General features: G+C 43.9%; 1 protein-coding gene across 19 annotated transcripts in view; it reads left to right on the forward strand.

Moving 5' to 3' along the window:
* SYNE1 (spectrin repeat containing nuclear envelope protein 1) overlaps nucleotides 1-15,043 on the forward strand; it is a 476,190-nt gene extending 461,147 nt beyond the window's left edge. For 15 of the 19 annotated variants that reach the window (XM_053904354.1, XM_053904360.1, XM_053904364.1 and 12 more), the window contains 3 exons: nucleotides 71-163; nucleotides 1,550-1,608; nucleotides 9,365-10,330. In XM_053904354.1, coding sequence (XP_053760329.1) covers nucleotides 71-163; nucleotides 1,550-1,608; nucleotides 9,365-9,605 — 393 coding nt within the window. In that variant the 3' untranslated portion in view covers nucleotides 9,606-10,330. Of the gene's footprint in view, nucleotides 1-70; nucleotides 164-1,549; nucleotides 1,609-2,183; nucleotides 3,542-9,364; nucleotides 10,331-13,491 lie in introns of those variants that run through there. The other 4 variants (XM_053904368.1, XM_053904369.1, XR_008422842.1 and 1 more) reach the window with 3 other exon arrangements.
* Nucleotides 15,044-16,532: the final 1,489 nt, after the last annotated feature.

Here is a 16,532-nt window from a genome sequence, read left to right on the forward strand (position 1 = left end):
GCATCGTGTATCACCAGGCCATCACAGCTTTGGAACACAGAGCCATTAAAAGAAACTGTTTCCTATGTAGGATTTGTCTTCCTGGTCTTCTGCGGATGAACTGGACACCTCGGGATCTGTGAGTCCTACGTCAGGAAGAAGCACCCCGAACAGACAAAGAACGGTAACTTTCCACTAGTCGTTTTCACTTGGCCCGTGGGAGGGAACACCGGGGAGTGAGAGTGTCTGTACCTACCGCAGGGACCACAGGCTCCCCCCGGGAAAGCAGGAGTCCCCGTACGGAAGAGGGTTATCACAGTAACACAGAGAAGAGTTGTTTCCTCAGCCAGGCCGCGGGCCCTCCCCACACGCACTCGGGAATGGAAAAGAGCAGTTCTGGTTTTCAAAAAAAAGTAGGGCTCAACGTGTGGTTGGTACAGGGAGACAAATTACCTCTCTTGCTCCGAGGGCCATCGCTACAATGGTGTTCCCTTGTTCCTTTGGTGGCTCCTCCCTTCAAACTACCACCACCATAGTCCACCTAAAAAAGTAGGTTCCGTGTAAAGGGGCGCCTCAGCCAGAAGCAGACAAAACTGTGAGTGTCTCATGAGACCATTGAATTTATGAGACAAGCGGAGGTTCTGTTGACTCGCAAGCAAAGAGACTCCTGAAGGTGGTTCTCCAGGTGTTTGTTGACTGTGCTGCCCCCCAAGAGGCAACAGCTCAAGAAGACTCACCCACAAAGCCTTTCAGGGGCTGCCTCACTGGCATTCTGTGAGGACAAAAAGACGAATCTGGCCCCTGCTCCCCTCTATACTTTGATTTCTCTGTGTAATTAGAAGCTTGTTCTGTTTTGTTATTTATTGATTGATTTTTGTCTGGCTTTATGATTACAGTCATTTTTATTCCATCCCATTTTCCTTAGTTTTTAGAAATGTTGATTTCATTTGTACTTTTTTTGTTACAAACACTTAAGTTCTATGCTGATAAATGTTATTATCTTATTTAGGATTGTTTTTTACTACATTCGCTAGTTTCCTATAGATCCTAGTTTAAGAATGTGAAGGAATACTGGCTTTTCGAGTCAAATTTTAGCCCTTACTTAACCGATCAGGTCTTCTTCCCTCTACAAAGAACAGTCTCCTATCGCCATTGTTATTTTTTAGCTGCCAAGGATTTTAATACGAATTCAGTGTTCTAGAAGATGACAAAATATGGCGTGGCATGGCATATGGAACTTTATATTTATTGTAAGTAAATACAGAGAGATCCTTGGCTTGTGTAGAGTCGTTTGTGTTTCTACCATGCGAAGTGGGGGAAGATATACCCACTGTGGTGGGGACTCCTGAGCCACAATTCATGTTTATTCAGTGACTAATGATAGAGATGTGAATCTGTTTCACTTCTTCAACAGAAGAAAAGCCAGTTTCCTGACTTCATGGGTACTGATCATTTCATTTGATTTGTTTTTCTTTTGCTGCACTTTTAGTTTAATTTTTTTTTCAGTAGCTTGTCTTTATTTGCCTGGACTGAACATTCTTCTTTCTTTACCCCTGTTCATTGCAAACAGCCACGAGGCAAATGTAGTCTCTCACAGCCTGGACCCTCTGTCAACAGTCCACATAGCAGGTACCTTATTCTCCTGGTTTCCACACTGTTCTAGAACTCCAAGAGGATGATGAAAATTGTCCATGATTTAGGTAGGCCTCTATCTGGTCTTCCTCAGGGTAGTCGAGGAATTACTTGTTTCGTCCCACACCCTTTCTCTACTAAATTGGGAAAGACTTTTCTAAGTGCAAAGTATAAGTAAAGCTCAGAGCACAAAGCATTTGGATCCCGCCAAAATTTTATCTAACTATACGTAGGCCATCTGGTACTTTTCATCAAATTGTATTCTGCGTGCGCTTAAGGATTCCATGCGATGGATGGCACAGCCACCGTTCAATTCATGGCAGACTTTCATCATCCTCTTTATTTCTAGATTTTACAATAAGACAGGTAATAGATCAATGAATTATTTACCATTCACAGAACCCACAGATCTGAATAAAATATACTAACATCCCCAGCTTTTTATTTTATTTTCATGTTTTATCCAGATTGTGGGTTTTGAATTCTCAAAATGGCAAGTCCTAACTTGGTATTATTTAAAACTTATAAGCACCTTCTCTCTTCTGCTTATCCTAAAACGTCTCTTCTGCCAGCACACTCAGTCACTCACCTTCCTGACACTTGGCAAGCTCTTTCACGCTGGAAACAAGGGCAGTCAGTGCCCCTGCCCGGGAACGTCCAGAGAGCCTACTCACAGCTGCCACTCCGCGCTTTACATCTGGCTTCCAACAGTCCGTTGTTTCCGCACTTAGCGGTGCTTTGCCTTCTTCGTTGTTGGTGTGATGTCTGTGCTCTCCTGCCCTTTCACTAATCAGTTCATATTCCCTGAGACAACTTTTTAAAAAATGAAAACACTGTCTTTGGAGCTGATTTTTCATTCCAGTCCCAAGCAGTTCACTGCTAAAGTAGTTTGCCCCTCTGGAAACTTCTCACCACCGAGCTGGAATCGAAATTCTTGAAAGGAGGGTGAGGGGTAAGGAAGTGTAGAACTGTAAACAACCCCCGAGTAATAGTTTTAGTTTTCCAGCTGTGTGCTGAAGAGACTGGATATTTTATTCGGTCATTCCTACTCAGCCGAAGCAATGCAGAACGTACTTTGATGTGCTTTCTGGTTTTAAGTCTCCCTTGACTGTACTTTTTCTTTTTTTCATTCCCTTCGGTTTGGTTTGGAGACAGTTTGGGGGGGGGGGGGCGGGATTTGTCCATAATGAAATACCAATAATGAAATACGAATGGAGAAAAACTCACAAGGGTTTTTGAAGCTAATGATGGACTTCTACCAGTGCCCTGATGTTGTCTTAGTCCCCTACAAGAAAAGCCTATCATATACTATAGCCAGATCATTGTTTTGTCCATCTCTTCTCCACAAAATGCTGAGGTGCCATGAACAGAGATGGGGACTGTCCCCATAGCAGTCCTTCTAGGATACCAGAGATGAATTCTTTGGCTGACGTACATGATGGTGATGAGAAGGGGAAAGCTCTTATATTATTCTGCGACACCAATAGCAACCGCCTTTTGGTTTCCCGATACCTCATCAGTCTGCTCCCCCAATTCTTTCAGACAGTCGCACAGGTCTTCTGAAAATGTCAAAGGCATCGTTTCTTAGGGCAGCAAGTGTTTCAACACGTCTCCTAACAGGGCTTTGCAGCTGGGACAGCCACATTCTCGCTGTGATATCCACAAGGCGCCTTTCAGCTCTGCTCTGTCCAGCGCTGTTTATTAACATCTTTCTGAGCACACGGCACAGTATTTACTTTGCTACTTAGAGGGTCTGGAATACAAGTGATCTACACCCGAATGGCAGACGTCATCAAACACCTTGGCAGACAGGCTGTGGTTGAACATTCTTGGACTTCTTGACTTTTTGGCACTTCTGCTTGGGTGCATCCAACCCCGACAATGGAATGCAGAGTCTGCCGGGAAAGAATTAACTTCACTCATAATCCAGGTTGTCACGGTGTTCCTTTACATTGACACTTGAGTGTACCTTGTGTTTGATCTTGCACTGGTCCAGCAAATTTGAAAGGCTATGGCAGAAGCACAAAGTTTAGAACGTTGACCCCAGCAATCTACAATAGAAAATTTTAGACACGTGCTCTTCCTAAGAGACGAAAGAGGTGGAGGTGGAAGAAAGTGGGTATCAGTTTGAAGGAAGGGGTTCTTACATTATTTTTGTTGTTTAAGGGCTGATGTGAACGCAGTCGCTTATCTGCTCTATATGGTTTCAGTTTGATTTTATGGCCACTGTTCTATGTCCTCTTACATAATATTCTAAGCCCACATATAGATTTATGCCATTATTTACTGTCCACCTACTATGTTTAGACCCTGGGCTTATAAAAGTAATATCGTATGGCTCCTGCCACTAAAAGACCTGCAATGTCTCAGAATCTACAGATTCCCTAAATCAATTACAAGGAGCTCCTTAAGACTCCTTAAAAATTACAAACAGTTGAAAAATATCATGAGTATATTCACAGTACCTATTCATAATTTTTTAGATTAGAGAGATTTAAGAAGTAATGCTTACGACGGTCCAGCCGGACTTTTTTCCTACTTTTGACTTAAAATTGTCTAACTCGATCACCAGTAAGTCCTCAAAACTCTACTGTGGATTATTTGAAGTTGACAAATAGAAAGATTTAACTCCAAATTCCAGAAAGACAAAGGAATAATTGCTCTGTAGTCTGGATACAGGGAAGTGATGACCTCATTCCAAAACCTAACCAAAAATTCTAACATGCAAAACTTCCTTGGACACCTTTGGTCTCTAGCACCTTCTGCACAGAGGACCCAGATGGAATGAGAAGTCATTCCATGAGTCAGTTTCTTATGGAATTTTTCTTCAAGTCTTTTCTGTCAGGCTGCTCCCTGGGGACCCGCTTACTCATAGCCTTCAAAGAGCCTCCCTTCTAGGACAGGCTGGCACCAAAGCTGAGGCCAGTTATGGGACAAGGCTCCAATATGTTTTTCTTTTCTAATAGTTTGAGGTATGCATTCCCAGTGTTTCCCAGGAACAAGTCAGCCTCTTTGGCAAATGCGTCACATCTTTGAAGGCACTACTAATGAATCAGGACTATTTTCCTGGGAGAAAAGGCAGAGTACAGCTGATTCCCAATGGTAGGAGTTAGCACACCTTTGCTTCAATAGGATGATAAGATAATAATGATAAATTGTGACATTTATTTAGCACTTAAAGTGTCCTGAGCACCATGCGAAGCACTGAATATGCATTACCTCATTTAACCCTTACCACACCCCCAGGGCATGGCTATATTCCCAATTGTACAGACAAGGACACTGAGGGTTAGAGGCATGGAGATTTAAGATTTGAACCAGGTCTCCCTGACTCTGGATCCTAGCTCATGAATCACTTCACTCTGCCAAAGGGCTGTTGGTGGGTGGGATTCTTTACACAGCCAGTTCCCAGGCTTGGACTACCACAGCCTGCCTTAAACTGCTTCAGACGAGCCAGTTCGAACAATAAAAAATATTACTATTTTTTTTTTTTTTGAGAAGACGGAAATCCTAAATTGATTCTGGAAATTTGTCTTCTGTGCCACATATGCAGGGAACAAAGACTGTTCACACAAGAGCAGGCAGCAAGATCAGACACAACCTGGGTATCTCCTCAAAATAAATTCCTACTACTATACTGGCAGTGTTAACTAACAAGTAACAAAATGAATTGAGAGTTTCTTTTCGCTTGCCTTTCAATAATTTATGCCCACAAGTAATTCATTTTGTTCTCCTTGATCGTGTGAACTCTTTGAGATGAGTCATCCTTTGTACCCGCTGTCAGGACTCTTACATGCCTTGCTCATACTTTTCTTTTGTGCGGTGTGTGGTTCTATACAGCTTCCTCGCACAACTATACGCATTTTGGGAAAGAGATGAAAGCAACTCCTGGACAAGTCTTTACCCCAAAATTTGAATGAGTGAGAAAACTTATAAAATAAATATTTACTTGCAGAGAATAAGCACACTTTGGCTGGACAGAAACACCTCCATCGATTAAGTTCCTTGGATAAGTTTACACATTTCATTTTTTCCTCCTCTATGAACACAGTTTCAGCTGGCATCCATTGGTGTAGTAAGGCCATTGGAGAACGACGAGTGACCAGTGAGTTGTCTTTGTTCTTTCCCTTGTCAAATTTCCCAAGACTTTTGATGCAGGTGGTCTTAGGTCAATAGATAAATATTAAAAGTGCCCCCTGGTACCATTATCCTGTTGGTATCAGAAGCTGTAGCTCAGGCTCGTCCTAAGAAGAGGCAACATTGGGCATGTTGACACCCTGGTAGTTGCCCCCAGTGGGTGGCAGTTTTTCTCAGTAGATAACGTGGACATTTCCAGGAGCAGTCAGCTGCACAGAAGCTTACTAATCACTGTGTGTTCTCTTTGTCCCTATCTCGGCCCATTACGTCTCCCTAGGTTAGCATTTTCAACATTAGAAGGCACACACTAATTACATTTTAATAAGGAATGCTCTGATGCTGTTAAATGTGCCATGTCCTTCAACAGAGCCCATATTCCAAAGATGATGACCTTTCTAGTTTTTCTCAGGAGTGGACTTGTCATTGGGCAGCCCTTGTTTTGATCTTGATCTTTGGCTTCATTGCTAAAAGAAGATAATAATTGACAAACAGAGGCTATTCACCTCTGTCAGCAAAATTGCATTATCAATTACACGCATAAATGTGTCCATAACTGATGTTCTTAAATGTCTTCTAAAGAAAAAGGCTCGGTTGGCAATCTCCTCACTTTATTTAAATGTTGAATAATGAGGAAATGTGGAGCTGTCTTCTGTCCTCCTGTTGTAACTCATCCAGTGACAGGTGGCAAGTGTTGTTTGTCAGGGCGTATTTTCAGGTCAAGGGAAAGATACATTGAAGGAAAATTCAGTCCAGAGTTCGTAGGTAGCTGTCTCATTCTTCTCACGACACTTTAAGGCAAACTATTGAATTCATACACTGTCACAGCCAAAATGATTTTAAGATATTAATGCACCCTTGTCTTTGCAAATGAGAAACATGAAGACCAGAGAGACTAAATTACTTGCCCAAGGTTGCACAATTGCCTCAAACAAAATGCCCTCGTGTCCATAGACTGACTTGATCTGTGGGGCTTGATGATTAGAGGCATTTTTTTTAACATTTTATTTATTTTTGAGACAGGGAGAGACAGAGCATGAACGGGGGAGGGTCAGAGAGAGAGGGAGACACAGAATCTGAAACAGGCTCCAGGCTCCGAGCTGTCGGCACAGAGCCCGACGCGGGGCTCGAACTCACGGGCCGCGAGATCATGACCTGAGCCAAAGTCGGCCGCTTAACTGACTGAGCCACCCAGGCGCCCCTGAGGCATTTGTTTTAGACACGAGGAAATCACTCACTTCCAAATATTGTAAGATACAAGTATCGTCTCCTTTGCTTCTACACGTGAGATACCTGTGACATAAATGTGACCTGGACAACTTTCATTCGTGTCACCAAACAACAGAATGTTGCAGAGAATGTGGTTGCCGAGCAGGGACGTGAGAACCCTGCCTTCCTGCTAGAGCTCTTCATTTAATTGTGCGATTTGTGGCCGGTGATTTACCCTACCCATAGAGGCCAAGTTTGGGGAGTTAAAAATCTCAGGGTGGAAATCTCAGTTCTGCCACTTGCTAGCTGTATAACCTTGAGCCAGTTACCTCCTCTCTCTGAGTCTCCTTTCCATCATCTATAAAATGTAGATAACAAGCACACGGAGGAGGACTATAATGGATATTAAGTGAGAGAATAGGATAAATGCTTAGTGTGTTGCCCAGCGATTAGAAGAGTAAATGTTAACTCTCCTTAGCCACTTATCTACAAAGTTAGAAGGTGGATTAGATATTCTCTAAGGCTTTATTTCACCATGAATATTTTATAATTATGTAGCTTGAGAAGTTTCTATTTTTTCCTTCCATTAATAGCTATGTGGCATACTTCATTTATGCTCTACTATATTTTCACAAAATGTACAACCTTTCCTATTCAGTTCATTAGGAATAACTCATTGGTCTTAGCATGAGGGCAGTTAATCAGTTTGACCACTAGATGGTGGTTAAACTCTTACGGTCTCTCAGTTGGTAGATTATTTATACTGACCAATTATTAGAAGACGTAAAATGTATAAAATATGGAACTTCCAAGTTGGAAGGCCATCTAACCTAATTTGAAGGGTTTGAAGAAGTTGGCACGTAGAGGTGAAATGAGTTGTTCAAGGTCACACAGCCATTAGTTTTCGACTTTGGAAAAGAATACAGTCCCAGTTTGGGCCAATGATTTGTTTTTTCATTACACTGCAAGAACTGTACCAGAAACACAGTATGGTATGTGGCTGCTTGGGGCTTCTGCAGGACTAAGCTGTTCGTCTCACATCTGTCTTTGATGGTGTCATAAGAAAGCTCTGAGTACTCCCTCTGTTCCTTTTTTTAGGGGGATTATGTCTGCTTTTTATCTTAACAGTCATTTTCTTTGGGATACCCCTTATCCCCCACTTATATGAATGTGATGTTTTCAGACATTAATGGCTAACGGGATAGGGCTAGAAACACAATGTTTTCTTACGAGAAAAATGTACAGAGTAACCAATATAGTTTTTCCACCTTCATATGTCTCCAGTGGCCTCACATTCAGTGTCCTTACTCTTAGTGATATCATAACCATTAGGGAACTCATACTAGGTATGGAGGAATGTGTCTCATTGGTACATAAATTCTTTCTGCTCCTGCAGTGTTTTGTGTGTGCGTGCATGCATGTGTGTTATGTGTGTATGTACAAATGCCTCTTGTAAATAACATTTCCTTCTATGACTTTTCCACTACTAACCAAACAAGACATCAACAGATGATCACAAAGAGAAAACAGTGCATCCTATAGCCAGGACTTATTTCCATATTCAATATTTTGCCGTCTTTCTTGATTCATACCTAATCTCTAATGCACTATATAAAGGGAGATGGAAAAATGGAAGTAGATAGGCAAACTTGGAACTTTGAGTCTAGAAGGAGCCTTCAAGAAGACAATCTGTTCTGCTCAGAAAATGGTGTCCATTTCCCGAAGTCCCAGAGCCAGTGATAGACGGGATCGGCCTAGAATCCATGTCGTTCCACATCAGTGTCCTGTAGACCGACTCTGCTGTCGCCTTGTTCCTACAGCTTTGGAACCCACTTGGGTCAGGGCCAGATGCTGATTCAGTGCAAGATGAAACCAGGGTATACTCTTAGATTATTTAAAGTTGATGGGTCTCTGCAAGATGGCCGTGGATGTTCTTATCCTTGCTGCATGGATTTCGGCACATCCAGGATGGCTAGATGGGATACTTTGTATGATTCTGACAGCAACTAATTTTGCCTAATGGTGCTACTGATACTGTGAAACCAAAAATGTCCCACATCAAACATCCACATTTGAATTATCCTGGATCTACTTAATCTATGCTGGTAGAATGTGTATAGGGCAGTTATCTTTGTTGACGGGAAATGTTTCACCAAATTAAGGGGTGGAATTTGAAGCCAATGAGCTGCCTTTAGTTGACTGACTAAATGTTTATTTTCCATCAGGGAAGTTTCCAAAACACTCTTCATGTGGTGGTGGGAGATCCCCTACCGCAGAAGGCTGCCAGCTAATTGACGGGTTGGGTTGTGTTTGGCATGGTCCTCTAGCTTCCAGGAAGGTGAGGAAGCAAAATGCAGCATCCATCCAGCGTTTGAGATATTTGAGTTGTTCATGTTGATTCTCCTCTCAGGTCCATAAAAGGTGGCTGCGATTCCTCCCTTTCTGAGCCTCGGCCAGCTCGGTCCGGCCGGGCCTTCTTACTCAGAGTCCTCCGCGCGGCCCTTCCACTCCAGCTTCTCCTGTTGCTCCTCATCGGGCTCGCCTGCCTCGTACCAATGTCAGAGGAAGACTATAGTTGTGCCCTCTCCAACAACTTTGCCCGGTCATTCCACCCCATGCTCAGATACACAAACGGCCCTCCTCCACTCTGAACCAGGGCGATGCCAGCCGCATGTAGAGGACTTGGCCAAAAGCAATCCTACGCTAACCCAAAGAGGACCTGCATCTTGGCGAATGCCCTGGGTGTGGCAGCGTTAGCCCTCCTCTGTAGCCTCTGTGTGCAAATCATGGCTTCGGAGGGGGATGGTAAATAATGACAGGAGGAGAGCAGACACGACAGGTTGGGAAGAAATTTTCTTTGAAACTCTGAGCCTCAGCACTAAAGAGATTAAGGACCTCCATTGTTCTCTGGACGCATGAGTTCTGGGCCACTGGCCCATTCTATGCATCCCCAAGGACTTCAGTAGACTGTCCGGGCACCTTTCCCACGGTGCTGCTCCATCCATTTGGTAAAGGACTCTTCCAGAATGCCATGTTGGCATCGAACAATCTACCAACCAATCAGTGCTGCAGAGATTTTAGAACTTGTAACATACAATTTTTAAGAGCTTATATGGCACCTTTCTTTTTACCTTGTTTTCCTTTGGGGCATGATGTTCTAACCTTTGCTTTAGAAGCACAAGCTGTAAATCTAAAAGGCACTTTTTTAAAGGTATAAAGAAAAACTGGATGTAATAAATAAGATCATGGAAGGCTTTATGTGAAAAAAAAGTTGAATGTTATAGTTAAAAAGAAGATATTTATGTATGTACAGTTTGCTAAAGCCGAGTTTTGTTTGTATTGATTTCTTTGCATTTATTATAGATACTATAAAATATTTTGTCTGTGCTTTTTTTCTTCCCCTTAAACAAATGACTCTAAATTTACCTATTAAGCAGACCCTTATCAGAATGTAACCTAAATGATCGTTTTTGCAGAATGAGTGAAACTGAAACATAAGTATATGTTAAGAGGATGATTACAGGTAGTGCACATTTAGACATAAAGGATTCTGGATGCTTCCTTTCACCCTCCTTTCCCATAGCTAGTGGTATCTCCTGACCTCTCACTCCCCAACACCTTTCACAGCCCCCTTTCTTCTCTATTCCCTTTGCCCAGTTGGAAGAAATCCCATTTAATCTCCTGACTGAGACCCTGTCTCCACTCCATCCTACGGATCCACAATAGCCATGTGGATTTTCCTAAAGCATTCTTGTTCATGTCCCTACTGTATCCAAAACCTATTGCTTTTCGTTGTCTACCAGAAGAAATACGGTTCTCACTCATCATTCAATTCCACATACAGTAAGATTTTACTCTGCCCTTCTGATCTTGCCAAACCTTGGCCCTCGTGGAATTGTTTGGTGCCCATGGTGTTTTAATCCATCCTTTGATAATTGGAAGAGGAAGGTTTATGTAAAGCCCAGGTCTCCGGCTCCTCCTGAAAATGGAAAGCTCCGATGTATTAGGTGCATTTTCCTGCGTGACAATAATTGCCGGGGTGATGTGGTTTCTGTCCCCTGAAGAACAGGAAGAGACCGCTTCTACATTCGCTCTTCTACCCTCTCAACTCCTGTCACCACTTGCACCGGTCTAACTCCTGTAGGTATTTCGTTTACAAATCCTGCTCACTGTGGACAATTTCAACAAAGCGGAGGTACTCCAAATTGCCTGAAACCGCCTGCTGCGGTTCCCATGATATCTGTAGCCTGAATGCCATCTCAGCTCGGGTTCCTGAGGTTTACTAGTTTTCCCAATTCCTGGGATCACTGCGGACCTTCTCATCCTATCCCTGGGGGTACCACCTGGGAGCTTGCCTGGGGTGAGTGTAGCTCTACTGACTGTTGAAAAGCACCGCCTCGTACTGTCTTACCTCCACAGTTTTCTTCTCACTGCTCCATGTCTCCTCTCTCCCAAGACTCCCCTCACAAGCCACCGTCAGGAAGACTTTCCTGATCGCTGTTGGACTATCTTTAAGACTTCCTTCTACTGACCTTTCCTCACGTGGCTGTTCTGCTTTCTACTGTCAGGTTATTCCTGTCTCATTCCCCATGAAACCCCACTCAGGGATCAGATCGGAGTTGCGTTGTTCTTTTTTAAGGAAGAGAAACCTGTGCTGAAGCCTCCCATCTTCCTGCTTCTGGAAAGGCGGTGAGCAGTGGCTGAGTTCGGAGCTGCGGGCAGCCTCACCTGAGATTGGGCCTCGGTCCTCCCTCGCTTCCCTGCCACTCCTGCTCCGAAATCCAAGAAGTGGTGGGCCGGCCTCAGGAGCAGTCCAGCCCTTCCAGACACATACGTTGCCCCTGTTAGGGAAATCGCCACACAAGGAGGCATTAGTGATGGCAAACACCCAGCATCACGAGACTGCAGAGCCGTCCCTTCTCCCATTATGATTCACTGACTCACTAGGCATCTCCCATCACTGAAGACAAGTGTCCCATGTGGCTGAGAAAAAAGTTCGGTTTTAAGAAAAATCTTGAGTGTCCTCTTTTTGTGCCTTTCTAAAAACCACCGTGACACACACAGGGTTGCATGACTCGTGTTCCTATTAAACTTTAGAAGACTCAGACAATCCAGCATCGGAACAGAACAGAGTGGAAAGTTCCGGCGAATGTAAGCATTGAAGAAGCCACGAGGTCATGGCTTCCCCCGGGTGGTGATATGACTGGTCTAGTGAGGACCACGCCAGCCACAGTCGGGTACCTCTGCCTGGAGCCCTCACTCCTACCTACCTTGTGAGGAAGGGGACGCCGGACAGCATTAGGAGCACCCTTACCTGTGCCCCCCGCTATCCTGTTAACAGAGACAGAGAACATGTTCAGCAAAGGCTTCGGGGACAAGATGAGGCTTTTAAAAGAATGTACAGGGGGTTGAAGGGCCCTCATTCCTGGAGTAAGGACTGTCAGGAGCCCTGCTGTGGCCTGGAGGTAGCGGGTGATCCTGGGGATAGTGAGTGAGGAAGAGAGGCCATCAGCTGACCAGGAATATAGAGTTAATTACATTTGGATCATGAGATTTGCACAAGCAAACCGAAAATGTTAGAAATGGTGAAGAAAGAGAAAGTCCAGAGCTAACATGGAGAAATGAAGGTTTGGAAAAATAAAAGCAGTGACTTAACAGGAAACCCAGGGAAGAGTGAAAGCTTTTCTGGAAAACTGCCCCTGGGGAGCAGGAATGTTGCTGCCTGGAAAATGGGGTGGCAGCCGCTTCCCTTGTTTTTGTAAGAAGAGAGAAGAGATACCTTCAAAAGGCTTGGGTGAGAAATTCAGCAAGCTGAGGTCTGAGATTTCCTGTACAAAAAGGAAAAGATCTTCCTGTAAAAAAAAAAAGACTGATTTACAGCCTATTCCCTGGGGCCAGTTATTAAGAAACTAAAGCTACAGAATTTTGACAAGCCACAGAAGAGACCGTAAAGCAAAAAAAAAGGTGAGGCGAGTTGATGTATGAAAACTGATCACGGCCAGAAACACAGGGTCTCCAGGAGCTGGTGTGGATGGGCCCAAGACCAGTCCTAATAATTGGGATCTCTGCCCCCGCCCCCACCCCCAGCATCACCCACTAGTCCAGCATCACCAGATGTGTCCTCGGGGAACTGTGTGGCAATGTGAGTCTCAGAGCATGTGCTGCATACGTTCCAAAACTCCAGGCAGAGGAACATCCCCTCATATCATGGTGTTTATCAAATGTTCACAACGGTGTATGACCTGCCTCAGACCTCGGGAGGCCAGTCTCAGCCAGGACCCCGTCACTTCTTGTTTAATTACCCATTGAGGCAACCCTTACAGTGCATCTGACATACAGAAGAACCTGTACTTTCCTCTACCAGTTATATCCTGAAACTTGGGGTGAGCGCAAATGAGGAGACTAGAAGGGAACCTGGTAGAAATGTTATCTGTCTTAGGGGAGAAGAAGGAGATTAAGTCTGTTAGATCCGTCTTAATTTTCTGTCAACAAATGTCTTCTCCCTTTAACTTCTTTGTCACCTGATTTCTGTTGCAGTGGGGTGCGTTTCTGAAGAGCCTGAATGTTAGTCTGTGGAAACGGAGACAGGTGCAGTGATGTACGAGCCTGAAGGCCATTTCCACTTCGTCACGTGCAGCACCAAGTTCAGGCGATGCGAAGGGGCGTTTCACCAGGAGTGGTCATTTACATTTTAGATTTAATAACACGCTGTGATACTAGACTGGTTGTCAGACCTAAATTAATCCAGAGACGATGAAACTTAAAAGGAATGGCTTTTATTTTTCAGTTCCTGGCTTCTCACTCACCTCTCGCCCAGAGTTTAAAATATCTGCCAGGAATCCATCCGGGAATGCCACAGGGGATCCTGAAACTTGGGAAGAATCCTCCTTCAGAGGAGCAAGTGGAAGAACTGGGTGAGTGGGAGGCACTTGCTGGCCCTGAGCGGGACGTTGGGCAAAGGCAGGCGCTGGAAGAATTCGTTTGAACTGTGTTGAGGAAGGAGCATCTTGCAAGGCTAGAGAAGTCAGACAGTTGAGAATTTCTAACAAAAACAAGGCGGGGTGCGTGACACCATGGCACACACTGAACAACGAGGGACATTTCAGCTGGGGAGCTGAGGAAGCCGGTTGGGATGTGGACATCATCTTTCCAAAATATGAAGCCCCCACAAAATAAGTCAGCCTTGCAATTTTGTTTTTAACCTGTTTTTAACCTGTGACCTGATACGGGAGCAGGAACTGACTTTGAAAACCACGATTATCAGAAGAAGGTCCTTGGTCGGCTGTGCCACACCTTGACTGCGTCGATGCCACGGGTCTCTCTGCTGAATGGTAGTTTCAGGACCTCACAGGTGCACCTTCCAAGCCCAGGTCCAAATCCTGCTGGGCACATCCTTGAGGCATTCGCTGGGCTCAGAAGGTAAAGCTGCCGAGCGGACGACACCATGGACAGTTCCAAGCAGTCACCCCGACAGGGCTTACCTCCTGTCCCCGCCACACCCCTCTGTGGAATTTACAGGGATGCCTTCCGCTACAAACCAGCCTGCCCAGGCCAGTGGGCTTCAAGTGCGGCTCGGATCCACAGCATCAGTGCCGCCTGGGAACTTGCTAGCGAGGCACCACTTCGGGCTCTAGGCCACCATCTGCCCCAGATTTCTCCATCTTGGGACCAGTCAACTCTCCCTCGCTGGCCACGTGGCAAGTGTCGTAAGCGATTGATTTCCACATCCTCCCTCACAGACGTGTGATGCTGCATCATCAAATGATAGGTATCCATATAAATCTGGAGTTTTGTTCTGGACTGTATCCTATGCTATTGATCTATCTTTCCGTTGCTGTCTTAATTATAGCAGTATATAGCAAAACTGATTTCAAAGATCATGTATATATGATATCTATAAATATCTGTATATAATCCAGATATAAATGTAATAATTATAAATGTAATAATATATATAAATGTAATATATATAATATAGATATATGGTAAATAAATAGTATAAATATGACTCTTAATATACGATTACCATACCAGCATAGTGTGTCACATACTTTGTTACAAGTTTTAATACATCTTAGGACAAACCGCATTTCTTTCTCTTTTTTAATTAATTAATTTTTTTTTCCAAGAGAGAGTGGGAGCAAGCAGGAGAAGGGCAAAGGGAGAGAGAGAACCCCAAGCAGGAGGGTCCCGCCAACGCAGGGCTCAGTCCCACAACCATGAGATCATGACCTGAGCTGAAATCCAGAGTCAGATGCTTAACTTACTGAGCCACCCAGGCCCCTCTCTTTCTGTTTTTCATATGTGTCTATTTTAAAGGCTAATTTTTGGCTATTAATCTGGCTAATAGCCAAATTGTTTTAAAAAAAAATCAACCATTTGAATTCCAAAAGTCTCTCTTGTTTCCTTTTTTTTTGTTTAATGTTTTATTTATTTATTTATTTATTTATTTATTCTAGAGAGGGCAGAGCAAGCAAGGGTGGGGCAGAGAGAGCGGGAGAGAGAATCCCAAGCAGGCTTTGCACTATCCGCACAGAGCCCAATGTGAGGCTCCCTCACAAACCATGAGATCATGACTTGAGCTGAAATCAGAGTCAGAGGCTTACTTGACTGAGCCATCCAGGTGCCCGTCTCTTGTTTTCTAAAGAAAAATGAACATTTTCTGATCTCCTTCTCACTCATCTCCCAATTTGAGGTTACTTTTTTTTTTTTTATTTATCTGCTTAGAGAGAGATGGAGAGAGCACAAGTCGGAGAGGGGCAGAGAGAGAGAGCAGGAGAGAGAATCCCAAGCAGGCTTTGCACCATCAGCGCAAAGCCTGATGTGAGGCTCAAATTCATGAACCGTGAGATCATGATCTGAGCTGAAGTCAGACACTTAACCGACTGAGCCACCCAGGCGCCCTTGATGTTACCTTTCTCTGCTTTTCTCATTTCTTTATTCAAATGGTGTAGACATACTGTCTTTACAAATTAGCTTTAGGTTTATTGTTCTGTGACTTGCGTTTTTAACAGTATTCCACAGACATCAGTACATGTGTGCTCACTTCAGTGGACATCTCAGTATCTTCCTTTAACGGTTGTTTCCTTCCAGGTTTTTGCTGTCAATGCCACAGGAAGCATGCGTGCGTGTATTTGCACGCAAATCCTTGTGTAGCACTGCTGTCTTTTCCCTAGGGTGCATTATTCTAGGTATAATTACTGAATCAGAAAGTTATGTACATTCTACATTTTAATCAATTTGCCAGATTATTTTCTGAAAAGCTGTAGTGATTTACAATCTTCCCCCACAGTGAGGGAGAGAACCCTTTCCTCAGAACCGTCCCCCTAAATCCAGAGCAACGATTTCCAAATTATGGGAATTATTCCCAAGTTATTCATGTCCAAATTCTGCACATGAGTATCTCTCAGGGAACTGACAAAAATGTAGAACCCCACGCCTCACGTTAAAGCGATTAAATCATGGCTTCTGAGGATCAGTATTTGTTTGAAGCTTTCTGGTGATTCCCGTGTGTTAGGTAAGTTTGGAAGGGCTGGACAAGATGTTATCATTTTTCTAAAATATTGCCCAACTGAGGG

This window comes from Panthera pardus, unplaced genomic scaffold (genome assembly GCF_024362965.1).
Source record: "Panthera pardus isolate Hobbes unplaced genomic scaffold, ASM2436296v1 HiC_scaffold_17, whole genome shotgun sequence".
In the NCBI taxonomy this organism is placed as follows: domain Eukaryota; kingdom Metazoa; phylum Chordata; class Mammalia; order Carnivora; family Felidae; genus Panthera; species Panthera pardus.